We start from the raw sequence: 27,740 nt of genomic DNA on the forward strand, positions 1-27,740 counted from the left end.
GGTGTATAGAGGTGACGTAGAGAGGGGTATTGAGGTGACGTAGAGAGGTGTATAGAGGTGACGTAGAGAGGTGTATAGAGGTGACGTAGAGAGGTGTGTAGAGGGGTATAGAGGTGACGTAGAGAGGTATAGAGGTGACGTAGAGAGGGGTATAGAGGACGTAGAGAGGGGTATAGAGGTCATAGTTGTGTGATGTGTTTCCTACGTAGAGAGGTGTATAGAGGTGACGTAGAGAGGGTATAGAGGTGACGTAGAGAGGTGTATAGAGGTGACGTAGAGAGGGGTATAGAGGTGACGTAGAGAGGTGTATAGAGGTGACGTAGAGAGGTGTATAGAGGTGACGTAGAGAGGGGTATAGAGGTGACGTAGAGAGAAGTATAGAGGTGACGTAGAGAGGGGTATAGAGGTCACGTAGAGAGGGGTATAGAGGTGACGTAGAGAGGTGTATAGAGGTGACGTAGAGAGAGGTATAGAGGTGACGTAGAGAGGGGTATAGAGGTGACGTAGAGAGGGGTATAGAGGTGTTATAGTGTTATTAGTGGATCCTTCATCACTAGAGGTAATAACTCATCTCTAGTGTTATTAGTGGATCCTTCATCACTAGAGGTAATAACTCATCTCTAGTGTTATTAGTGGATCCTTCATCACTAGAGGTAATAACTCATCTCTAGTGTTATTAGTGGATCCTTCATCACTAGAGGCTTTGTTAAAGGCTGTTGATATGATGAAGTGTAAACTTTTAATCTCTGCAAAACAGGAACTCCCTGTATTCTAAAATAACATGCCAGCGTTCAATTTGTAAATGATCTATTTGTATTTATTTTTTTACGGTCTGTCTCGAGGAAACTGTGGTGACAGTGATCTGAGCTATCTGATAGGCCTATAGGTGCATTTGATTTGCTCTCTGGGCCTGCAGGGTAGGTGGAGATCTGACTTCAGACACGTGAAATGGTTAAAAATGGGAACACTTTACCTTCCCGACGCCAGGGCGGCTGAATCATTTTTTTTTTTACATAAATGTTTGGTGATCGTCTATGAATGCCTTGGAGATCAACTGGACTGGTGACTACTGTTTAAGATGCGTTGCTTTTCACTGACAGACAGACAGACACTTCTCAATAACACTGCTGTTCCCTGACAGACAGACAGACACATCTCACTAACGAGCACTGCCCAAACTGAGGGATTCCCAACTAGGCATAATAGACCTGTTATCTGAAACCACAGCTTCAAAAGAAGTGAATGATCCTCTGTGGCAAAGACAAGTATTTCTGAATGATGTTATTTATTTCGGTGTAGACAGGAGTAATTATATAATTGTGGCAAATTAATTTCAATTTACTTTAGGCTGCAGTGACCGGGTCATTCATTCCTGTTATGCAGTGCCTTTTCTGTCCCCAGGAAATAACACCTTTTATTCACTGTAAAATGTTTATTCCAAAGGGCTTTAAATAAGAACGGTAGGTGTCCTTTACCATAAAAACACAAAGATATCGATCTCAATGGGAATTTTATTTGCATTTTTTCAACAACAAAAAATCTGTGGATGTAGGAGTTTTTCTTCCCAAGTCCCCAGGTGCTATTCATCAACTTCTATGAGAAATATAATCCATTAAATAATCAAATATTCAAAATACTTATTCATTATTTTATAGTCCTACTTAAAATCTCTGTCATCAATATATTTTTTTCTCTCATGGTTATTGTATTTGTTGTTACTATATTTAAGATGTTTTGTGTGTCTCCTGATTTTACTTTCCACCCTGTTAGTTTGGCTCAATACTCCTTTAAATAAAAATAAAACACCCCTTCCCATAATGACATCACAATCAGAAAGTGTCAAACCGCTCCTTCCCATAATGACATCACAATCAGGAAGTGTCAAACCGCTCCGTCCCATAATGACATCACAATCAGGAAGTGTGTCAAACCGCTCCTTCCCATAATGACATCACAATCAGGAAGTGTGTCAATAACAGTGCAAAACTAGAGTAAGTATCAACACTCTGTTTGATCTACATTTGAATGTTTCATGATGTTAGTTAGTAGGGTCTCGCTCTTAAAATGTCCACGCTGTTAGGCTAAATTCGATGAACATATGATAATTTCAAATGATGTTTGACAGAACAGTACAAAAATGATCTTCAAGTGTTCACCATTATGCTAGCTGGATCTTGATCAGTCACAGTGCTACGGCTAAGTTAGCCTCCACATTTCCACCCTGTTAGGTTCCACCTTGTTAAGTATATACGCCTAACATCACTCACAGTGCTACGGCTAAGTTAGCCTCCACATTTCCACCCTGTTAGGTTCCACCTTGTTAAGTATATACGCCTAACATCACTCACAGTGCTACGGCTAAGTTAGCCTCCACATTTCCACCCTGTTAGGTTCCACCTTGTTAAGTATATACGCCTAACATCACTCACAGTGCTACGGCTAAGTTAGCCTCCACATTTCCACCCTGTTAGATTCCAGCTTGTTAAGTATATACGCCTAACATCACTCACAGTGCTACGGCTAAGTTAGCCTCCACATTTCCACCCTGTTAGGTTCCACCCTGTATATACACCTAACATCACTCACAGTGCTACGGCTAAGTTAGCCTCCACATTTCCACCCTGTTAGGTTCCACCTTGTTAAATATATGCACCTAACAGGTTGGACATTTTGTCAGAAAAATATAGAAAATTCATTACTAATGTCAATATTTATGACTATTTACATAGAATCAATGAAAGTTACATCATGGCTATCATCTATCCCTCATTTTCTGTGTCACGAAGAGGAAGGTATCGTTCGAGGATTTCCTGTTTCTCTTTGTTGAATACGTCCACGGCTCTGTTCACAAGCCGCTCCACGTCGACGCTCTCTACCCGGGTCAAGGGAAGGCTGTGGAGAACTTGTTTCCGCAGGTCTTGAAGAAATCTGGTTTTGGATTGATTGAAGTGGGCTGCCAGAGACCTCATCCTCTCTGGGGGAAGTTGATGCTCTGAACATAGAGGATGAAGAGTTGTGATATACCGGTGAGGATATAAAGAAGTTAGGGGAGGTAGTGAGTCAAGAAACGTTCGACTTAGAAACCAACAATATAAACACAAAATCGTTCATTCTCTCTGTGAAACATGCCATGCCACTATTAACTCCTGGTTATGTTCAAAAAGGTAGACTCAGCCAGATGACGTCGCAACAAGATTTTGAGATGAGCGCGATGCAAGACTTTACTCCCATGCTCTCTCACACACAGTCAAGAGTATCTGACATGTGTTTACGAGTGAGCTTCACGCTGCTACGACGTGGCTGGTACGGATTCCAAAAACAGAGAAGTTTAGTCGTCTCGTGCTTCAACACCTCTTAGTTGTTGTGGAAATGGACCGGATATTGTGTTTATTTCGTGCGGGCAACGTCATCTCACTGAGTCTACTTTTAAGGGAGTGTAAACACCTAAAATGTTCATTTGCTGTTCATCTGCACTTTGTTCGCTGTTCGTTCGGCACGGCGGGTTTTAGGGACCGACTGCCGGTGGACGTGTGGCTGACAACATTTTCCGCTTGCAAATGACGTCTGGCGTTCCGTTCAGAGTCGCTAAGTACTCTCAGCCGGCAAACGCTATCAGTGTGTGTGTGTGTGGGCTTTAAGGATCACAGTAAGAATGAATACTGACCTCTGGCCCCCTGCATGGCCTGTGAGACCAGGCGTCTGCAGGCCTGGTCAGCCTGGTGGACCACACTGGACACACAGCTCTGACGGTCAGCCTCCTACAGAATATAGAATACACCACAGCTCTGAGGGTCAGCCTCCTACAGAATATAGAATACACCACAGCTCTGACGATCAGCCTCCTACAGAATATAGAATACACCACAGCTCTGACGATCAGCCTCCTACAGAATATAGAATACACCACAGCTCTGACGGTCAGCCTCCTACAGAATATAGAATACACCACAGCTCTGACGGTCAGCTTCCTACAGAATATAGAATACACCACAGCTCTGAGGGTCAGCCTCCTACAGAATATAGGATACACCACAGCTCTGAGGGTCAGCCTCCTACAGAATATAGAATACACCACAGCTCTGAGGATCAGCCTCCTACAGAATATAGGATACACCACAGCTGAGGGTCAGCCTCCTACAGAATATAGAATACACCACAGCTCTGAGGGTCAGCCTCCTACAGAATACACCACAGCTCTGAGGGTCAGCCTCCTACAGAATATAGAATACACCACAGCTCTGACGGTCAGCCTCCTACAGAATATAGAATACACCACATGAGGGTCAGCCTCCTACAGAATATAGAATACACCACAGCTCTGACGGTCAGCTTCCTACAGAATATAGAATACACCACAGCTCTGAGGGTCAGCCTCCTACAGAATATAGAATACACCACAGCTCTGACGATCAGCCTCCTACAGAATATAGAATACACCACAGCTCTGAGGGTCAGCCTCCTACAGAATACACCACAGCTCTGACGGTCAGCCTCCTACAGAATACACCACAGCTCTGAGGGTCAGCCTCCTACAGAATATAGAATACACCACAGCTCTGACGGTCAGCTTCCTACAGAATATAGAATACACCACAGCTCTGAGGGTCAGCCTCCTACAGAATATAGAATACACCACAGCTCTGACGGTCAGCCTCCTATAGAATATAGAATACACCACAGCTCTGAGGGTCAGCCTCCTACAGAATATAGAATACACCACAGCTCTGACGGTCAGCCTCCTATAGAATATAGAATACACCACAGCTGAGGGTCAGCCTCCTACAGAATATAGAATACACCACAGCTCTGAGGGTCAGCCTCCTACAGAATATAGAATACACCACAGCTCTGAGGATCAGCCTCCTACAGAACACAGCAGAGGTCACGTTAACATGGTCAACATGCTCATCGCCATACTGTAAGCTGCTCTGCCTCCTACTAGAATATAGCAGGGTTTCACAGAGATGTCCTTTGGAAGTGGCAGTGGGTTCCATGAACTAACAGAACATACCTTTTGCTCAGCGTTGTCCTGGACTGGACTCAACGGGTTCTCCAACGCAGTAGAGATCACCTTCACCAACCTTTGGCTGAAGGAGACGGTGAAACACAATCTTAATATACATCGGCAGAGCCAGAAGAGGACTGGCCACCCCTCATAGCCTGGTTCCTCTCTAGGTTTCTTCCTAGGTTCTGGCCTTTCTAGGGAGTTTTTCCTAGCCCCTGTGCTTCTACATAGCTTGCTGTTTTGGGGGGTTTTAGGCTGGGTTTCTGTACAGCACTTTGTGACATCAGCTGATGTAAGAAGGGCTTTATAAATACATTTGATTTGATTTGATTTAGTAACACTTGATTACGTTAACATCACATTTCCTGTCTGATTGCTTGTGTAAGGGCTCTTCCCTGGACTCACATGTATTCTATGGTGACGTGGTCTTCCCTGGACTCACATGTATTCTATGGGGACTCTTCCCTGGACTCACATGTATTCTATGGTGAAGTGGTGTTCCCTGGACTCACATGTATTCTATGGGGACTCTTCCCTGGACTCACATGTATTCTATGGTGACGTGGTCTTCCCTGGACTCACATGTATTCTATGGGGACTCTTCCCTGGACTCACATGTATTCTATGGTGAAGTGGTGTTCCCTGGACTCACATGTATTCTATGGGGACTCTTCCCTGGACTCACATGTATTCTATGGTGAAGTGGTGTTCCCTGGACTCACATGTATTCTATGGGGACTCTTCCCTGGACTCACATGTATTCTATGGTGACGTGGTCTTCCCTGGACTCACATGTATTCTATGGTGACGTGGTCTTCCCTGGACTAACTCACATGTATTCTATGGGGACTCTTCCCTGGACTCACATGTATTCTATGGTGACGTGGTCTTCCCTGGACTCACATGTATTCTATGGTGACGTGGTCTTCCCTGGACTCACATGTATTCTACGGTGACGTGGTCTTCCCTGGACTAACTCACATGTATTCTATGGGGACTCTTCCCTGGACTCACATGTATTCTACGGTGAAGTGGTCTTCCCTGGACTCACATGTATTCTATGGTGACGTGGTCTTCCCTGGACTCACATGTATTCTACGGTGAAGTGGTGTTCCCTGGACTCACATGTATTCTACGGTGACGTGGTCTTCCCTGGACTAACTCACATCTATTCTATAGTGACGTGGTCTTCCCTGGACTCACATGTATTCTACGGTGACGTGGTGTTCCCTGGACTAACTCACATGTATTCTATAGTGACGTGGTCTTACCTGGACTCACATGTATTCTACGGTGAAGTGGTGTTCCCTGGACTCACATGTATTCTACGGTGAAGTGGTGTTCCCTGGACTCACATGTATTCTACGGTGAAGTGGTGTTCGCTGTCCAGAGTGACACTGTTCTGCTCCCATGTGTTTCTCTGAGGGTCTGGAGGCTCCATGCGCCTGGCCATCTCTACTATGACGTCACTGGGTAAGGGCCGGGGCCTCAGCTGGTTTCTCCTGACACACGACTCCACGGGACAGTGGACGTACACCTGACAGAATCCCACAGAGTCTGTTTTTTCATAGAGACAAATGGTCAATCTAGGGCCAAACAATATCATTTACTAACTCATTAAAATGACCACATAAAGTTAACTGGTTAGGAGGAGATACGGGGCAATTCCAAGGGTAACGGAATTACGCTGAGACTCTGATTTAACACTAAGACTTATGCTAAACAAAAAAAACATTGATTTCAAGGTTTAACAAACCATACATACAATTATATGGACAATGACTACTTGTTTGAACAATTTACATAATAAATAAATAAATAAAAAACATTTACTGGAAAAACTGTGTAGATGCAAAAGTTTGGTAACAGAATTATGGTCAAATCTCCCTCAGTTTTATTCTGTTAACAAACTTTATCTGCACAGTTGTTCCTGTAAATGTGTGTTTGTTTTCTGTGGACATATTTAAAAGTAGTCCTTGGGCAAAGAGGTGTATGGGTTGTTTAGCTTTGAAATCATTGGTTTTGTTTTGGTACACGTTTTAAAGCTCCAAAATGTACGTTTTTTTGGGCGACCAGACCAAATGCACATAGAAATGTGACTTACAGATCTGTCATTTTTATTGAAAGTGACTCTTAGAAAGCGGTAGATTTGTTCTAGATGTGCAATTTCTATGCTTCCCATGCTTATTTTTGCATATTGTACTTTCAGTTTTGTACACCAGCTTTAAATAAAATATTATCAAGACGTTTCACAGTGTTTCAGACGGTGCAATAACTCTCTACGACGGGGTTTCAGACGGTGCGATAACTCTCTACGACGGGGTTTCAGACGGTGCGATAACTCTCCACGACGGGGTTTCAGACGGTGCAATAACTCTCTATGACGGGGTTTCAGACGGTGCAATAACTCTCTACGACGGGGTTTCAGACGGTGCAATAACTCTCTACGACGGGGTTTCAGACGGTGCGATAACTCTCTACGACGGGGTTTCAGACGGTGCGATAACTCTCCACGACGGGGTTTCAGACGGTGCAATAACTCTCTACGACGGGGTTTCAGACGGTGCGATAACTCTCTACGACGGGGTTTCAGACGGTGCCATAACTCTCTACGACGGGGTTTCAGACGGTGCAATAACTCTCCACGACGGGGTTTCAGACGGTGCAATAACTCTCTACGACGGGGTTTCAGACGGTGCAATAACTCTCTACGACGGGGTTTCAGACGGTGCAATAACTCTCTACGACGGGGTTTCAGACGGTGCAATAACTCTCCACGACGGGGTTTCAGACGGTGCAATAACTCTCCACGACGGGGTTTCAGACGGTGCAATAACTCTCTACGACGGGGTTTCAGACGGTGCAATAACTCTCTACGACGGGGTTTCAGACGGTGCTATAACTCTCTACGACGGGGTTTCAGACGGTGCAATAACTCTCTACGACGGGGTTTCAGACGGTGCAATAACTCTCTACGACGGGGTTTCAGACGGTGCAATAACTCTCTACGACGGGGGTTTCAGATTTAACATACGTTTCCTGGCCAGTTGATACACCTCATATCTCATGCTTGGATAGTAGAAGTTGTCGTCCAGCAGAATGACGAGTGGCGGAGCCGGTCGATCTAAAGGTGACGGGTAAACTCGAGAAGAGCCCACCGATGTCCCGCAGACCTGGGCGGCGTGAAGGAGACGACTCCAGGCATCACTGTTGATCGGGTCGATGCTTGGTGGTAGCTGTCCCAGCTCTGTAGGACTCTGTAGGAACCGTTCAACACACTGTAGCACGGCTTGTCTGTGCAACTTCCATTTAGTTTGCTGAAAGACATGGGGACGACACAGTGACATGAGGAATACATTCAGACAAAAAATCTGTTGGCTATTTTAAACAGTATATCATATCAATCAAACCTATGGCGCATTTATATGGAAATTAACTCCCTTTTGAATCCTCTGGTAAAATGTTGTCTAATTGCGGTAGCTTTACAGGCAGTGTAATGCAATAAGGCAGATTTGATTGAATTTCGGCACAAAACATCCCAGGTGAGTAGTTGAGCATTGACAGTTCTCAGTAGTCTACATTGATATAAACAGGACTCAGACTTGTAAAAGTACCGTCTGCGATCGCGGCATATCCTCCTCATCCTCGACTTCTTTCACATCGAAAGCGTCACCGGGAATCAGGTCGTCGTAAGAAATGACAGTGGACCTCCATCCTCGTTGTACGGTGTGAGAGTTGACCGCCTGTGCGAGCGTCGACTTTCCCGCTGCAGGTAAACCGCAGAGAACGCACAAGCATATTCCGGGTGCACATCGCAAATTAACACTATCTTCATTTAGATCCATCGACGGAACGATGTCACCTTTGCAACATTATTCAACTATTATTTGTTGAGGAATGTCCTCTTCCTGACCATAACAAATCCACGTCTTAATCCGGTACTTCGATGGTGTTTTTGTTTCGGTAAATATACTAGTTTATGGCCCAGTGCTGCCACCTCTGGTGCTGGAGGTACTACCAAACCAATGGCATGTTCAGAGTAATACAAAAGACAGTAATAGTATCAAAGACAGGCTAAAACGGATTCTCCAACAGAAATCCCCGTTCATACTTGTAGGCGATGTCATGGCGATGTTGGCTAGATAAACTCATGCGTATAAACACGTCATCGGGTCTAAGGGGTCCTCTCGTGTCGAACTGCGCATGTGCACGCGTCTCAAAGCCACTCCCGACAAAGTTTTTTAAAAATCAAATCAAATGTTATTGGTCACATACACATATTTAGCCGATATTATTAGTCACATACACATATTTAGCAGATGTTATTGCGGGTGTAGCGAAATGATTGTGTTTCTAGCTCCAACAGTGCAGTAGTATCTAACTAAATGCTTGTGTTCCCAGCTCCAACAGTGCAGTAGTATCTAACTAAATGCTTGTGTTCCCAGCTCCAACAGTACAGTAATATCTAACTAAATGCTTGTGTTTCTAGCTCCAACAGTGCAGTAGTATCTAACTAAATGCTTGTGTTCCTAGCTCCATCAGTAATATCTAACTAAATGCTTGTGTTCCTAGCTCCAACAGTGCAGTAATATCCAACTAAATGCTTGTGTTCCTAGCTCCAACAGTGCAGTACTATCTAACTAAATGCTTGTGTTCCTAGCTCCGACAGTGCAGTAGTATCTAACTAAATGCTTGTGTTCCCAGCTCCAACAGTGCAGTAGTATCTAACTAAATGCTTGTGTTCCTAGCTCCAACAGTGCAGTAATATCTAACTAAATGCTTGTGTTCCTAGCTCCAACAGTGCAGTAATATCTAACTAAATGCTTGTGTTCCTAGCTCCAACAGTGCAGTAGTATCTAACTAAATGCTTGTGTTCCTAGCTCCAACAGTGCAGTAGTATCTAACTAAATGCTTGTGTTCCTAGCTCCATCAGTAATATCTAACTAAATGCTTGTGTTCCTAGCTCCAACAGTGCAGTAGTATCTAACTAAATGCTTGTGTTTCTAGCTCCAACAGTGCAGTAGTATCTAACTAAATGCTTGTGTTCCTAGCTCCAACAGTGCAGTAATATCTAACTAAATGCTTGTGTTTCTAGCTCCAACAGTGCAGTAGTATCTAACTAAATGCTTGTGTTCCTAGCTCCAACAGTAGTATCTAACTAAATGCTTGTGTTCCTAGCTCCAACAGTGCAGTAATATCTAACTAAATGCTTGTGTTCCTAGCTCCAACAGTGCAGTAATATCTAACTAAATGCTTGTGTTCCTAGCTCCAACAGTGCAGTAGTATCTAACTAAATGCTTGTGTTCCTAGCTCCAACAGTGCAGTAGTATCTAACTAAATGCTTGTGTTCCTAGCTCCATCAGTAATATCTAACTAAATGCTTGTGTTCCTAGCTCCAACAGTGCAGTAGTATCTAACTAAATGCTTGTGTTTCTAGCTCCAACAGTGCAGTAGTATCTAACTAAATGCTTGTGTTCCTAGCTCCATCAGTAATATCTAACTAAATGCTTGTGTTCCTAGCTCCAACAGTGCAGTAGTATCTAACTAAATGCTTGTGTTTCTAGCTCCAACAGTGCAGTAGTATCTAACTAAATGCTTGTGTTTCTAGCTCCAACAGTGCAGTAGTATCTAACTAAATGCTTGTGTTCCTAGCTCCAACAGTGCAGTAGTATCTAACTAAATGCTTGTGTTTCTAGCTCCAACAGTGCAGTAGTATCTAACTAAATGCTTGTGTTCCTAGCTCCAACAGTGCAGTAGTATCTAACTAAATGCTTGTGTTCCTAGCTCCAACAGTGCAGTAGTATCTAACTAAATGCTTGTGTTTCTAGCTCCAACAGTGCAGTAGTATCTAACTAAATGCTTGTGTTCCTAGGTCCAACAGTCCAGTAGTATCTAACTAAATGCTTGTGGTCCTAGCTCCAACAGTGCAGTAGTATCTAACTAAATGCTTGTGTTCCTAGCTCCAACAGTGCAGTAATATCTAACTAAATGCTTGTGTTCCTAGCTCCAACAGTGCAGTAATATCTAACTAAATGCTTGTGTTCCTAGCTCCAACAGTGTAGTAGTATCTAACAATTCACAACAAGACACACATCTAAAAGTAAGATGTATGTAATTAAGAAATATATAAATATTAAGACGAGCAATGTTGGAGTGGCATTGACTAAAAAAACAGTATATACATATGAAATTAGTAAAACAGTATGTAAACATTATTAAAGTGGTTCCATGTCTATGTATATTGGGCAGCAGCCTCTAAGGTGCAGGGATGAGTAACCAGGTGGTAGCTGGCTAGTGATGGCTATTTAACAGTCTGATGGCCTTGAGATAGATGTTTTTCAGTCTCTTGGTCCCAGCTTTGATGCACCTGTACTGACCTCGCTCGCCTTCTGGATGATAGCTGTGTGAACAGGCAGTGGCTCGGGTGGTTGTCGTCCTTGATGATCTTTTTGGCCTTCCTATTAAATCGGGTGGTGTAGGTGTCCTGGAGGGCAGGTAGTGTTCCCCCGGTGATGCGTTGGGCAGACCTCACTACCCTCTGGAGAGCCTTACGGTTGTGTGCGGAGCAGTTGCCGTACCAGGCGGTGATACAGCCCGACAGGATGCTCTCAATTATGCATCTGCAAAAGTTTGTGAGGGTTTTAGGGGCCAAGCTGAATTTCTCCAGCATCCTGTTTCACCTTCTTTACCCCACTGTCTGTGTGGACCATTTCATATTCAAATCAAATCAAATGTATTTATATAGCCCTTCTTACATCAGCTGATATCTCAAAGTGCTGTACAGAAACCCAGCCTAAAACCCCCAAACAGCAAAGCAATGCAGGTGTAGAAGCACGGTGGCCTAGGAAAAACTCCCTAGAAAGGCCAAAACCTAGGAAGAAACCTAGAGAGGAACCAGGCAATGAGGTGTGGCCAGTATTGTCAGTGATGTGTACGCCAAGGAAGTTGAAGCGTTTCACATTCTCCACTGTAGTCCCCTAGATGTGGACAGGGGTGTGCTCTCTCTGCTCCCTCGGATGAAGCCGTGTCAGTTTGTCACTTTCACGAGGTCGGAGTTCAACTACTTAAGACATCGTCTCGAAACTAGATTATACCTTTATATTTCAAGAAAATGAATAACGAAAGAATAATTTTTCACTTCTCTCTCATTGACTCTAATATTCAGGCGAGCAGAACCTCACGACTTCCTTAGTCAGAAACAGGGGGGGGGGGGGGAGTAAGGCGGTAAGGTATCCCGGCAAAATAAAGTGAGGGTATGTCAAACCGGTAAAAACATGAGCCCATCACAATAATTAAAACAAAACGTTAAGAAAATTGTAGGCTATTACTCAATTTAAAAAAAATCATTACCGCATGTAAGAGGCATGAGAAATTAAAAACCGGGTGGTATAGACTATACTCCAAAACGCCATGTGTTTCAATGAGAACACTGACATTTTCCAAGGCAGAGATGAGTGGCAGATACGAAGATGCGCGAGGACAGCAGCGGACGAGTAAATTCTGGCCTAATGACAATAGCACAGTCAAAATGTCATAACACTTTTTTTGGGGTGTTGTGTAACCGATGTCTCTTTCCATTTCACCATCGTTGTTTGTAGGCTTGAAATGTGTTTGTGAGTGAACGAACGTGAGCGGGTGGTCTAGTAGAGTGAACGAACGTGAGCGGGTGGTCTAGTAGAGTGAACGAACGTGAGCGGGTGGTCTAGTAGAGTGAACGAACGTGAGCGTCGTGGTCTAGTAGAGTGAACGAACGTGAGCGGGTGGTCTAGTAGAGTGAACGAACGTGAGCGGGTGGTCTAGTAGAGTGAACGAACGTGAGCGTCGTGGTCTAGTAGAGTGAACGAACGTGAGCGGGTGGTCTAGTAGAGTGAAGGAACGTGAGTGTCGTGGTCTAGTAGAGTGAACGAACGTGAGCGGGTGGTCTAGTAGAGTGAACGAACGTGAGCGTCGTGGTCTAGTAGAGTGAACGAACGTGAGCGGGTGGTCTAGTAGAGTGAACGAACGTGAGCGGGTGGTCTAGTAGAGTGAACGAACGTGAGCGGGTGGTCTAGTAGAGTGAACGAACGTGAGCGGGTAGTCTAGTAGAGTGAACGAACGTGAGCGTCGTGGTCTAGTAGAGTGAACGAACGTGAGCGGGTGGTCTAGTAGAGTGAACGAACGTGAGCGGGTGGTCTAGTAGAGTGAACGAACGTGAGCGTCGTGGTCTAGTAGAGTGAACGAACGTGAGCGTCGTGGTCTAGTAGAGTGAACGAACGTGAGCGGGTGGTCTAGTAGAGTGAACGAACGTGAGCGGGTGGTCTAGTAGAGTGAACGAACGTGAGCGGGTGGTCTAGTAGAGTGAACGAACGTGAGCGGGTGGTCTAGTAGAGTGAACGAACGTGAGCGGGTGGTCTAGTAGAGTGAACGAACGTGAGCGGGTGGTCTAGTAGAGTGAACGAACGTGAGCGGGTGGTCTAGTAGAGTGAACGAACGTGAGCGGGTGGTCTAGTAGAGTGAACGAACGTGAGCGGGTGGTCTAGTAGAGTGAACGAACGTGAGCGGGTGGTCTAGTAGAGTGAACGAACGTGAGCGGGTGGTCTAGTAGAGTGAACGAACGTGAGCGGGTGGTCTAGTAGAGTGAACGAACGTGAGCGGGTGGTCTAGTAGAGTGAACGAACGTGAGCGGGTGGTCTAGTAGAGTGAACGAACGTGAGCGTTGTGGTCTAGTAGAGAATGTTTGACAATCAGATGAAAAAAAACATCATGACTGGTTTGTGTTTATGCCACAATAAAAAGGTAATACATTTTAAGTTAAATTACTAATATTTAATCGCCAGGCCCACAGAGATCCTATTGAATTAATAGGATCTCTGGGTTCTATATGAAATGCTAAGATTCGGCCCATAACACACGTTGGTGTAAGTGTGAACATATAGGATGTTCTGTACCTGGAATAAATTAATTATACTTTCACCCCTGGTTAGAATACCACATAAGTATTCAGACCCTTTACTCTGTACTTTGTTGAAGCACCTTTGGCAGCGATTACAGCCTCGAGTCTTCTTGGGTATGACGCTACAAGCTTGGCACATCTGTATTTGGGGAGTTTCTCCCATTCTTCTCTGCAGATCCTCTCAAGCTCTGTCAGGTTGGATGGGGAACGTCGCTGCACAGCTATTTTCAGGTCTCTCCAGAGATGTTCGATCAGGTTCAAGTCCAGGCTCTGGCTGGGCCACTCAAGGACATTCAGAAACTCGTCCCGAAGCCACTCCTGTGTTGTCTTGGCTGTGTGCTTAGGGTTGTTGTCCTGTTGGAAGGGGAACCTTCGCCAAAGTCTGAGGTCCTGAGTGCTCTGGAGCAAGTTTTCATCAAGGATCTCTCTGTACTTTGCTCAGTTAATCTCTCTCTCTCGATCCTAACTAGTCACCCAGTCCCTGCCCCTGAAAAACATCCCCACAGCATGATGCTGCCACCACCATGCTTCACTGTAGGGGTGGTGCCAGGTTTCCACCAGACGTGATGCTTGGCCTTCAGGCCAAAGAGTTTAATCTTGGTTTCATCAGACTAAAGAATCTTTTTTCTCATGGCCTGAGAGTCTTTAGATTACTTTTGGCAAACTCCAAGCGGCCCGTCATGTGCCTTTATACTGAGGAGTGGCTTCCGTCTGGCCTGGTGGAGTGCTACAGAGATGGTTGTCCTTCTGGAAGGTTCTTCCATCTCCACAGAGGAACTCTGGAGCTCTGTCAGAGTGACCATCACGTTCTTGGTCACCTCCCTGACCAAGGCCATTCTCCCCCGATTGCTCAGTTTGGCCAGGCGGTCAACTCTAGGAAGAGTCTTGGTGGTTCCAAACTTCTTCCACTTAAGAATGACGGAGGCCACCGTGTTCTTGGGGACCTTCAATGCTGCAGAAATGTTTTGGTACCCTTCCCTAGATCTGTGCCTCAACACAATCCTGTCTCGGAGCTCTACTGACAATTCCTTCGACCTCATGGCTTGGTTTATGTTCTGAGATGCACTGTCAACTGTGGGACCTTACAAAGACAGGTGTGTGCCTTTCCAAATCCTGTCCAATCAATTTAATTTGGCACAGGTGGACTCCAATCAAGTTGTAGAAACATCTCAAAGATGATCAATGGAAACAGGGGGCACCTGAGCTCAATATGAGTCTCATAGCAAAGGGTCTGAATACTTATTTTTTTTAGAAATGTGCAAAAACGTCTAAACCTGTTTTCACTTTGTCATTATGGGGTATTGTGATGTCATAACGGGGTATTGTGTGTAGATTGATTATTTATTATTTAAAAAATATATATTTTAGAATAAGACTAACATAAAATAAATTGAGAAAGTCAAGGGGTCTGAATACTTTCCAAATGCACCATATATATATACACAGCCATGTTATCTACTTCCTGTATATAGCCATGTTATTATCTACTCCCTGTATATAGCCAGGTTATTATCTACTTCCTGTATATAGCCATGTTATTATCTACTTCCTGTATATAGCCATGTTATTATCTACTCCCTGTGTATAGCCATGTTATATTCTACTCCCTGTATATAGCCATGTTATATTCTACTTCCTGTATATAGCCTGTTATTATCTACTTCCTGTATATAGCCATGTTATCTACTCCCTGTATATAGCCATGTTATCTACTTCCTGTATATAGCCATGTTATCTACTTCCTGTATATAGCCATGTTATCTACTTCCTGTATATAGCCATGTTATCATCTACTTCCTGTATATAGCCATGTTATCTACTCCCTGTATATAGCCATGTTATCTACTCCCTGTATATAGCCATGTTATCTACTTCCTGTATATAGCCATGTTATCTACTTCCGGTATATAGCCATGTTATCTACTCCCTGTATATAGCCATGTTATCTACTTCCTGTATATAGCCATGTTATCTACTTCCTGTATATAGCCATGTTATCTACTTCCTGTATATAGCCATGTTATCATCTACTTCCTGTATATAGCCATGTTATCTACTCCCTGTATATAGCCATGTTATCTACTCCCTGTATATAGCCATGTTATTATCTACTCCCTGTATATAGCCATGTTATTATCTACTCCCTGTATATAGCCATGTTATTTTCTACTTCCTGTATATAGCCATGTTATCTACTCCCTGTATATAGCCATGTTATATTCTACTCCCTGTATATAGCCATGTTATATTCTACTTCCTGTATATAGCCATGTTATCTACTCCCTGTATATAGCCTGTTATTATCTACTCCCTGTATATAGCCATGTTATCTACTCCCTGTATATAGCCATGTTATCTACTCCCTGTATATAGCCATGTTATTATCTACTTCCTGTATATAGCCATGTTATCTACTCCCTGTATATAGCCATGTTATCTACTCCCTGTATATAGCCTGTTATTATCTACTTCCTGTATATAGCCATGTTATCTACTTCCTGTATATAGCCATGTTATTATCTACTTCCTGTATATAGCCATGTTATTATCTACTCCCTGTATATAGCCATGTTATATTCTACTTCCTGTATATAGCCATGTTATATTCTACTCCCTGTATATAGCCATGTTATATTCTACTTCCTGTATATAGCCATGTTATCTACTCCCTGTATATAGCCTGTTATTATCTACTTCCTGTATATAGCCATGTTATCTACTCCCTGTATATAGCCATGTTATCTACTTCCTGTATATAGCCATGTTATTATCTACTTCCGGTATATAGCCATGTTATTATCTACTCCCTGTATATAGCCATGTTATTATCTACTTCCTGTATATAGCCATGTTATCTACTCCCTGTATATAGCCATGTTATATTCTACTCCCTGTATATAGCCATGTTATATTCTACTTCCTGTATATAGCCATGTTATCTACTCCCTGTATATAGCCTGTTATTATCTACTCCCTGTATATAGCCATGTTATCTACTCCCTGTATATAGCCATGTTATCTACTCCCTGTATATAGCCATGTTATTATCTACTTCCTGTATATAGCCATGTTATCTACTCCCTGTATATAGCCATGTTATCTACTCCCTGTATATAGCCTGTTATTATCTACTTCCTGTATATAGCCATGTTATCTACTCCCTGTATATAGCCATGTTATCTACTTCCTGTATATAGCCATGTTATCTACTTCCTGTATATAGCCATGTTATCTACTTCCTGTATATAGCCATGTTATCTACTCCCTGTATATAGCCATGTTATTATCTACTTCCTGTATATAGCCATGTTATTATCTACTCCCTGTATATAGCCATGTTATATTCTACTCCCTGTATATAGCCATGTTATATTCTACTTCCTGTATATAGCCATGTTATATTCTACTTCCTGTATATAGCCATGTTATATACTCCCTGTATATAGCCATGTTATCTACTTCCTGTATATAGCCATGTTATCTACTCCCTGTAAATAGCCATGTTATCATCTACTTCCTGTATATAGCCATGTTATCTACTCCCTGTATATAGCCATGTTATCTACTCCCTGTATATAGCCATGTTATTATCTACGTTATTATCTACTTCCTGTATATAGCCATGTTATTATCTACTCCCTGTATATAGCCATGTTATTATCTACTTCCTGTATATAGCCATGTTATTATCTACTCCCTGTATATAGCCATGTTATATTCTACTTCCTGTATATAGCCATGTCATCTACTCCCTGTATATAGCCATGTTATCTACTCTCTGTATATAGCCATGTTATCTACTCCCTGTATATAGCCATGCTATTATCTACTTCCTGTATATAGCCATGCTATTATCTACTTCCTGTATATAGCCATGTTATCTACTTCCTGTATATAGCCATGTTATCTACTCCCTGTATATAGCCATGTTATCTACTTCCTGTATATAGCCATGTTATCTACTTCCTGTATATAGCCATGTTATCTACTCCCTGTATATAGCCATGTTATCTACTCCCTGTATATAGCCATGTTATCTACTCCCTGTATATAGCCATGTTATCTACTTCCTGTATATAGCCATGTTATCTACTTCCTGTATATAGCCATGTTATCTACTTCCTGTATATAGCCATGTTATCTACTCCCTGTATATAGCCATGTTATCTACTTCCTGTATATAGCCATGTTATTATCTACTTCCTGTATATAGCCATGTTATTATCTACTCCCTGTATATAGCCATGTTATTATCTACTTCCTGTATATAGCCATGTTATATTCTACTCCCTGTATATAGCCTGTTATTATCTACTTCCTGTATATAGCCATGTTATCTACTTCCTGTATATAGCCATGTTATCTACTTCCTGTATATAGCCATGTTATCATCTACTTCCTGTATATAGCCATGTTATCTACTCCCTGTATATAGCCATGTTATCTACTTCCTGTATATAGCCATGTTATTATCTACTTCCGGTATATAGCCATGTTATTATCTACTCCCTGTATATAGCCATGTTATTATCTACTTCCTGTATATAGCCATGTTATCTACTCCCTGTATATAGCCATGTTATATTCTACTCCCTGTATATAGCCATGTTATATTCTACTTCCTGTATATAGCCATGTTATCTACTCCCTGTATATAGCCTGTTATTATCTACTCCCTGTATATAGCCATGTTATCTACTCCCTGTATATAGCCATGTTATCTACTCCCTGTATATAGCCATGTTATTATCTACTTCCTGTATATAGCCATGTTATCTACTCCCTGTATATAGCCATGTTATCTACTCCCTGTATATAGCCTGTTATTATCTACTTCCTGTATATAGCCATGTTATCTACTCCCTGTATATAGCCATGTTATCTACTTCCTGTATATAGCCATGTTATCTACTTCCTGTATATAGCCATGTTATCTACTTCCTGTATATAGCCATGTTATCTACTCCCTGTATATAGCCATGTTATCTACTCCCTGTATATAGCCATGTTGTTATCTACTCCCTGTATATAGCCATGTTATTATCTACTTCCTGTATATAGCCATGTTATTATCTACTCCCTGTATATAGCCATGTTATATTCTACTCCCTGTATATAGCCATGTTATATTCTACTTCCTGTATATAGCCATGTTATATTCTACTTCCTGTATATAGCCATGTTATATACTCCCTGTATATAGCCATGTTATCTACTTCCTGTATATAGCCATGTTATTCCGGTATATAGCCATGTTATTATCTACTCCCTGTATATAGCCATGTTATTATCTACTTCCTGTATATAGCCATGTTATTATCTACTTCCTGTATATAGCCATGTTATCTACTCCCTGTAAATAGCCATGTTATCTACTCCCTGTATATAGCCATGTTATCTACTCCCTGTATATAGCCATGTTATCTACTCCCTGTATATAGCCATGTTATTATATACTCCCTGTATATAGCCATGTTATATTCTACTCCCTGTATATAGCCATGTTATATTCTACTTCCTGTATATAGCCATGTTATCTACTCCCTGTATATAGCCATGCTATTATCTACTTCCTGTATATAGCCATGCTATTATCTACTTCCTGTATATAGCCATGTTATCTACTTCCTGTATATAGCCATGTTATCTACTCCCTGTATATAGCCATGTTATATTCTACTTCCTGTATATAGCCATGTTATCTACTCCCTGTATATAGCCATGTTATCTACTCCCTGTATATAGCCATGTTATCTACTTCCTGTATATAGCCATGTTATCTACTTCCTGTATATAGCCATGTTATCTACTTCCTGTATATAGCCATGTTATCTACTCCCTGTATATAGCCATGTTATCTACTCCCTGTATATAGCCATGTTATCTACTCCCTGTATATAGCCATGTTATCTACTCCCTGTATATAGCCATGTTATCTACTTCCTGTATATAGCCATGTTATCTACTTCCTGTATATAGCCATGTTATCTACTCCCTGTATATAGCCATGTTATCTACTTCCTGTATATAGCCATGTTATTATCTACTTCCTGTATATAGCCATGTTATTATCTACTTCCTGTATATAGCCATGTTATTATCTACTCCCTGTAGATAGCCATGTTATCTACTTCCTGTATATAGCCATGTTATCTACTCCCTGTATATAGCCATGTTATCTACTTCCTGTATATAGCCATGTTATTATCTACTTCCGGTATATAGCCATGTTATCTACTTCCTGTATATAGCCATGTTATTATCTACTTCCTGTATATAGCCATGTTATTATCTACTCCCTGTATATAGCCATGTTATTATCTACTTCCTGTATATAGCCATGTTATATTCTACTCCCTGTATATAGCCATGTTATTATCTACTTCCGGTATATAGCCATGTTATCTACTCCCTGTATATAGCCATGTTATTATCTACTTCCTGTATATAGCCATGTTATATTCTACTCCCTGTATATAGCCATGTTATTATCTACTTCCTGTATATAGCCATGTTATATTCTACTCCCTGTATATAGCCATGTTATATTCTACTCCCTGTATATAGCCATGTTATATTCTACTTCCTGTATATAGCCATGTTATCTACTTCCTGTATATAGTCATGTTATCTACTTCCTGTATATAGTCATGTTATCTACTTCCTGTATATAGTCATGTTATCTACTCCCTGTATATAGCCATGTTATTATCTACTCCCTGTATATAGCCATGTTATCTACTCCCTGTATATAGCCATGTTATTATCTACTCGTCAGTGTTATTCGTTATTCACTGTATATTTATTCCTCGTGTCACTATACATTTAAAAAAAAAAAGTTAAATCTTATCTTTAACTCGGCATTGTTGGAAAATAACCTGTAAGTAAGCGTCTACACCTGTTGTCTATAAAGTATGTGAGAAATAATTTGATTTGACCCCGGCATGGTCTGTTTCACAAGAGTCACCAGAAATCTCACGATGTTGAGCCTCTGGGTTTAGAAACTCTGGTAATATTCTACTGTACCTCGGAATGAAAGACAGGCCTCATAAAACACAGGAAAATAAGGCGAGAAATCTTATATTCAATATTTATTAGGAGTAACATTTAAATATATAAAAAATCTTGTAAACAGCTCATAAAATAAATTGAGCCTTTGTGGAACTTAACAATATCAACAATATGTATATTTTTATTACAAAACATGTTACCTTCATTTCTGTAGTATAATGTAAAAAGCAATATCTTAAAAAGTCCCTGTCACCAAATCATGTTCCTGCAATAAAATGGTTTAAACATTGTTGTTGAGATACTGACAAACTAACATACAATGTGAGTAAAATCCAAATATGCAATTTACAATAACGAGTAAGGGAAGAGCCCCATTATGTTGGAAGGGGTGTTTGTGTCAGGGTTGGGGTTGGGGTTGGGGTTAGGGTTAGGGTCAGGGTTAGGGTTAGGGTTAATGCTTGGGAGGGATGGGAACACCTGGTCCTTGCTGGGGCAGAGGTGGCTGGGTGGCAGGAGGTTGGTTAGGGTTAGGGTTAATGCTTGGGAGGGATGGGAACACCTGGTCCTTGCTGGGGCAGAGGTGGCTGGGTGGCAGGAGGTTGGTTAGGGTTAGGGTTAATGCTTGGGAAGGATGGGAACACCTGGTCCTTGCTGGGGCAGAGGTGGCTGGGTGGCAGGAGGTTGGTTAGGGTTAGGGTTAATGCTTGGGAGGGATGGGAACACCTGGTCCTTGCTGGGGCAGAGGTGGCTGGGTGGCAGGAGGTTGGTTAGGGTTAGGGTTAATGCTTGGGAAGGATGGGAACACCTGGTCCTTGCTGGGGCAGAGGTGGCTGGGTGGCAGGAGGTTGGTTAGGGTTAGGGTTAATGCTTGGGAGGGATGGGAACACCTGGTCCTTGCTGGGGCAGAGGCGGCTGGGTGGCAGGAGGTCGGTTAGGGTCAGGGTTAATGCTTGGGAGGGATGGGAACACCTGGTCCTTGGTGGGGCAGAGGTGGCTGGGTGGCAGGAGGTTGGTTAGGGTTAGGGTTAATGCCTGGGAGGGATGGGAACACCTGGTCCTTGCTGGGGCAGAGGCGGCTGGGTGGCAGGAGGTCGGTTAGGGTCAGGGTTAATGCTTGGGAGGGATAGGTTTGGGAACACCTGGTCCTTGGTGGGGCAGAGGCGGCTGGGTGGCAGGAGGTCGGTTAGGGTCAGGGTTAATGCTTGGGAGGGATAGGTTTGGGAACACCTGGTCCTTGCTGGGGCAGAGGTGGCTGGGTGGCAGGAGGTCGGTTCCAATTGTTGTTTTCTCCATACCTAAGTGGCATATTAAAAACAAAAATCAACATTCAAAATAAAACATACAACTAAGGCGTATGTAATATTACACTTTCCCCCCCCAAAATGAAAGTCAAAATATGCTACGATAAAGCATTAATACCTGGGTCCTGAGGTAGAGGATGGTGGATATGTAGGCATTGGCTGGAAACAGATGAAGAGAGCAGAATTAATACAACATGTAAAATTATTAATAAGTCATGTACTGGAAAAGGTCCTAGATCTGTTTGTGTTGTATAGCCCACTTCCATGACCAGGCTAGATCTGTTTGTGTTGTATAGCCCACTCCCATGACCAGGCTATACAAACTTTGACCATGATGGCAGTTGATGGAAAAACCTGCTCAGCTCTGGACCCTGTCCCACTTAATAAAGACAGTAGGGTCTGAAATGATTTACCCCCTTAACAAAAATGAGCAAAAAATGACTAAAATAAATCATTAAAATATTGAGCTATATTGTATGCAAAAAAATATTTTTTTCTCAAAAGGTAGGGTAAAAATGGACACCCCTGTTTAATACCTCACTTTGCGAGGATAACAGCACTGAGCATTTTTATTAAATGTTTTATGAATTTGAGACATTAGGAGAGATCTTAGACCAGTCCTCCATACAGAACACATTAGGAGAGATCTTAGACCAGTCCTCCATACAGAACACATTAGGAGGGATCTTAGACCAGTCCTCCATACAGAACACATTAGGAGAGATCTTAGACCAGTCCTCCATACAGAACACATTAGGAGAGATCTTAGACCAGTCCTCCATACAGAACACATTAGGAGGGATCTTAGACCAGTCCTCCATACAGAACACATTAGGATGGATCTTAGACCAGTCCTCCATACAGAACACATTAGGAGAGATCTTAGACCAGTCCTCCATACAGAACACATTAGGAGAGATCTTAGACCAGTAGAGATCTTAGACCAGTCCTCCATACAGAACACATTAGGAGAGATCTTAGACCAGTCCTCCATACAGAACACATTAGGAGGGATCTTAGACCAGTCCTCCATACAGAACACATTAGGAGAGATCTTAGACCAGTCCTCCATACAGAACACATTAGGAGAGATCTTAGACCAGTCCTCCATACAGAACACATTAGGAGGGATCTTAGACCAGTCCTCCATACAGAACACATTAGGATGGATCTTAGACCAGTCCTCCATACAGAACACATTAGGAGAGATCTTAGACCAGTCCTCCATACAGAACACATTAGGAGAGATCTTAGACCAGTAGAGATCTTAGACCAGTCCTCCATACAGAACACATTAGGAGAGATCTTAGACCAGTCCTCCATACAGAACACATTAGGAGGGATCTTAGACCAGTCCTCCATACAGAACACATTAGGAGAGATCTTAGACCAGTCCTCCATACAGAACACATTAGGAGAGATCTTAGACCAGTCCTCCATACAGAACACATTAGGAGAGATCTTAGACCAGTCCTCCATACAGAACACATTAGGAGGGATCTTAGACCAGTCCTCCATACAGAACACATTAGGAGGGATCTTAGACCAGTCCTCCATACAGAACACATTAGGAGGGATCTTAGACCAGTCCTCCATACAGAACACATTAGGAGAGATCTTAGACCAGTCCTCCATACAGAACACATTAGGAGAGATCTTAGACCAGTCCTCCATACAGAACACATTAGGAGAGATCTTAGACCAGTCCTCCATACAGAACACATTAGGAGGGATCTTAGACCAGTCCTCCATACAGAACACATTAGGATGGATCTTAGACCAGTCCTCCATACAGAACACATTAGGAGGGATCTTAGACCAGTCCTCCATACAGAACACATTAGGATGGATCTTAGACCAGTCCTCCATACAGAACACATTAGGAGAGATCTTAGACCAGTCCTCCATACAGAACACATTAGGAGAGATCTTAGACCAGTCCTCCATACAGAACACATTAGGATGGATCTTAGACCAGTCCTCCATACAGAACACATTAGGAGAGATCTTAGACCAGTCCTCCATACAGAACACATTAGGAGAGATCTTAGACCAGTCCTCCATACAGAACACATTAGGAAAGATCTTAGACCAGTCCTCCATACAGAACACATTAGGAGAGATCTTAGACCAGTCCTCCATACAGAACACATTAGGAGAGATCTTAGACCAGTCCTCCATACAGAACACATTAGGAAAGATCTTAGACCAGTCCTCCATACAGAACACTCCCAGATCCTTGATATCCTTTGTCTGTGCTTATTACCCTCCTCAGTTCAAAACACAGGTTTTCAATGGATTTCAAGTCCGGAGACTGAGATGGCCATCGCTAAATGTTGATTATGTAGCCAAATAACAATTTCTTAGTGGATTTTGATGTGTGCTTGCTGGAAGAGCCACTTGCGGTCATGTTTCAGCCTCCTCACAGAGTCAACCAGGTTTTTGACTAAAATATCCTGGTACTGGGTAAAGTTGATGATGCCGTTGACTTTAACAAGGCCCCCAGGACCAGCGGAAGCTAAATAGCCCCATAACATCAAAGATCCACCACCATATTATACAGTAGGTAGGCGGTTCTTTTCCGCTCATGCATTCTCAGACACACCGAACCCACCACTGGTGTACGTGGCCTGTATTTTCATCTGACCAAAGCACCGCTTCCAATGCAACATTCATAATCAACGTTTAGCGATGGCCATCTCAGTCTCCGGACTTGAAATCCATAGAAAACCTGTGTTTTGAATTGAGGAGGGTAATAAGCACAGAAAGGATATCAAGGATCTGTAAGGGTTCTGTATGGAGGACTGGTCTAAGATCCCTCCTAATGTGTTCTGTATGGAGGACTGGTCTAAGATCTCTCCTAATGTGTTCTGTATGGAGGACTGGTCTAAGATCCCTCCTAATGTGTTCTGTATGGAGGACTGGTCTAAGATCTCTCCTAATGTGTTCTGTATGGAGGACTGGTCTAAGATCCCTCCTAATGTGTTCTGTATGGAGGACTGGTCTAAGATCCCTCCGAATGTGTTCTCCAACTCATAAAATATTTTATAAAAAGGCTCAGTGCTGTTTTCCTCACAAGGTCAGGTAATGAAAGGTATTAAAGACAGGGGTGTCAATAATTTTGACCCGTACCTTTGAGAATTATGTATTAAATAATATAATTTATATTTTTTTAATAGATCAGTATTTGAATGATTTATTTTGTGGTCATTTTTATCAAGGGTGTCAATATCAGATCCCACTGCACATGCAGTGGAACTGTTTACCCGAGGGGGTGGGGCCTGTGTTGCTGGGGGAACAGTTTACCTGAGGGGGTGGGGCCTGTGTTGCCAGGGGCTGTGGAGTTGGTGTTTTCGGGACATTGCCATTCGCTTGGCCATTCGCTGTGTTCCCTGACCTGCGTACATTAGAAATCATCATGTGAAATGCAACAGCTGTGACCGGGAGAAAGTCACCCAGTTTTACATACTATATGCTTTTAATCTCATACAATTTCCATGTCACACAACCTGTTAAACTAAAGAATAACCTGTTAAACTAATCAAAGAAGTGCCACAAACTAGGTTTGTACGGTTTTGTGATGAGATGAACCCAATTTACAGAGACAAGAATCTTTATTGACATTTTGTTGGTTTACTCATAAGCTAGATGTCCATGAGCTAGGTGTCCATAAGCTAGGTGTCCATAGCTACAGTTGAAGTCAGAAGTTTACATACACTTAGGTTGGAGTCATTAAAACTCATTTTTCAACCACTCCACAAATTTCTTGTTAACAAACTATAGTTTTGGCAAGTAGGTTAGGACATCTACTTTGTGCATGACGCAAGTCATTTTTCCAACAATTGTTTATAGACAGATTATTTCACTTATAATTCCCTGTATCACAATTCCAGTGGGTCAGAAGTTTACATACAATAAATTGACTGTACAGCTTGGGAAATTCCAGAAAATGATGTCATGGCTTTTGAAGCTTCTGATAGGCTAATTGACATCATTTGAGTCAATTGGAGTTGTACCTGTGGATATATTTCAAGGCCTACCTTCAAACTCAGTGCCTCTTTGCTTGACATCATGGGAAAATCAAAAGAGATCAGCCAAGACCTCAGAAAAACAATGGAAGACCTCCACAAGTCTGGTTCATCCTTGGGAGCAATTTCCAAACGCCTGAAGGTACCACGTTCATCTGTACAAACAATAGCACGCAAGTATAAACACCATGGGACCACGCAGCCGTCATACCGCTCAGGAAGGAGACGCGTTCTGTCTCCTAGAGATGAACGTACTTTGGTGCGAAAAGTGCAAATCAATCCCAGAACAACAGCAAAGGCCCTTGTTTACTCCAGCAACTTTACAGGTACAAAAGTATCTATATCCACAGTAAAACGAGTCCTATATCGACATAACCTGAAAGGCCGCTCAGCAAGGAAGAAGCCGCTGCTCCAAAACCTCCATTAAAAACGCCGGACTATGGTTTGCAACTGCACATGGGGTCAAAGATCGTACTTTTTGGAGAAATGTCCTCTCTTCTGATGAAACAAAAATAGAACTGTTTGGCCATAATGACCATCGTTATGTTTGGAGGAAAAAGGGGGAGGCTTGCAAGCCAAAGAACACCATCCCAACCGCGAAGCACGGGGGTGGCAGCATCATGTTGTGAGGGTGCTTTGCTGCAGGAGGGACTGGTGCACTTCACAAAATAGATGGCATCATGAGGAAGGAAAACGATGTGGCTATATTGAAGCAACATCTCAAGACATCAGTCTGGAAGTTAAAGCTTGGTCGCAAATGGGTCTTCCAAATGGACAATGACCCCAAGCATACTTCCAAAGTTGTGGCAAAATGGTTTAAGGACAACAAAGTCAAGATATTGGTCAGGGTCACAAAGCCCTGACCTCAATCCCATCGAAAATTTGTGGGCAGAACTGAAAAAGTGTGTGCGAGCAAGGAGGCCTACAAACCTGACTCCGTTACACCAGCTCTGTCAGGAGGAATGGGCCAAAATTCAGTCAACTTCTTGTGGGAAGCTTGTGTAAGGCCACCCGAAACATTTGACCCAAGTTAAACAATTTAAAGGCAATTCTACCAAAATACTAATTGAGTGTATGTAAACATCTGACCCACTGGGAATGTGATGAAAGAAATAAAAGCTGAAATAAATCTACTATTATTCTGACATTCTTAAAATAAAGTGGTGATCCTAATGGAATTTTTACTAGGATTAAATGTCAGGAATTGTGAAAAACTGAGTTTAAATGTATTTGGCTAAGGTCTATGTAAACTTCCGACTTCAACTGTAAGTGTCCATAGCTAGGTGTCCATCCAATTAGCGATAGCATCACAGAGGAATACTCTAGAATCCGCATTACGAAAATATGCACATTTTCCCCACCAGTGTTGTTTCCATCAAATATAGTTTTTGCTGATAAAAATCAGTGCGTGATGACACAGTGCACACAAAATGTTCTTCTTCACTAAAGTATTCATGTAGCAA

At 42.4% G+C, this 27,740-nt stretch overlaps 2 protein-coding genes across 3 annotated transcripts in view; both read right to left on the bottom strand.

The window, feature by feature from the left end:
• Positions 1-1,493: 1,493 nt before the first annotated feature.
• On the bottom strand, positions 1,494-9,180 carry LOC129845837 (L-seryl-tRNA(Sec) kinase-like). Of its 2 annotated transcripts, none has more exons than XM_055913760.1 (6): positions 8,608-9,180; positions 8,040-8,322; positions 6,361-6,562; positions 5,012-5,087; positions 3,665-3,758; positions 1,494-2,992 (listed from the first exon to the last, which is right to left on the bottom strand). In XM_055913760.1, the coding sequence occupies exons 1-6, from the start codon at positions 8,848-8,850 to the stop codon at positions 2,760-2,762; spliced, it is 1,131 nt and encodes a 376-aa protein (XP_055769735.1). In that variant the 5' UTR covers positions 8,851-9,180; the 3' UTR covers positions 1,494-2,759. The 2 variants fall into 2 exon arrangements, with proteins under 2 accessions (XP_055769735.1, XP_055769736.1); XM_055913761.1 differs by having other exon boundaries at positions 8,620-9,177.
• Positions 9,181-21,013: 11,833 nt separating this feature from the next.
• LOC129845832 (disintegrin and metalloproteinase domain-containing protein 9-like) overlaps positions 21,014-27,740 on the bottom strand; it is a 52,225-nt gene continuing 45,498 nt past the window's right edge. Inside the window, exons 20-22 of the mRNA XM_055913755.1 lie at positions 25,556-25,646; positions 22,368-22,408; positions 21,014-22,243 (exon numbers count right to left, since the gene is read on the bottom strand). Of these exons, the coding sequence (XP_055769730.1) occupies positions 22,144-22,243; positions 22,368-22,408; positions 25,556-25,646 (232 nt within the window). The 3' untranslated portion in view covers positions 21,014-22,143. The remainder of the gene's footprint in view (positions 22,244-22,367; positions 22,409-25,555; positions 25,647-27,740) is intronic.

The sequence above is a fragment of the Salvelinus fontinalis genome, unplaced genomic scaffold (assembly GCF_029448725.1).
Source record: "Salvelinus fontinalis isolate EN_2023a unplaced genomic scaffold, ASM2944872v1 scaffold_0379, whole genome shotgun sequence".
Taxonomy (NCBI): Eukaryota; Metazoa; Chordata; class Actinopteri; order Salmoniformes; family Salmonidae; genus Salvelinus; species Salvelinus fontinalis.

What these genes read in the sequence shown, in the direction of transcription:
- LOC129845837 (XM_055913760.1), bottom strand. Translation starts at nt 8,850, where the DNA reads ATGGATCTAAATGAAGATAGTGTTAATTTGCGATGTGCACCCGGAATA. An exon ending in CACTTCACCGTAGAATACAT is followed by an intron (nt 5,088 to 6,360) that starts GTGAGTCCAGGG and finishes CGTCTCCTTCAG; the next exon opens with CCAAAGGTTGGTGAAGGTGA. An exon ending in GGCCATGCAGGGGGCCAGAG is followed by an intron (nt 2,993 to 3,664) that starts GTCAGTATTCAT and finishes CTCTATGTTCAG; the next exon opens with AGCATCAACTTCCCCCAGAG.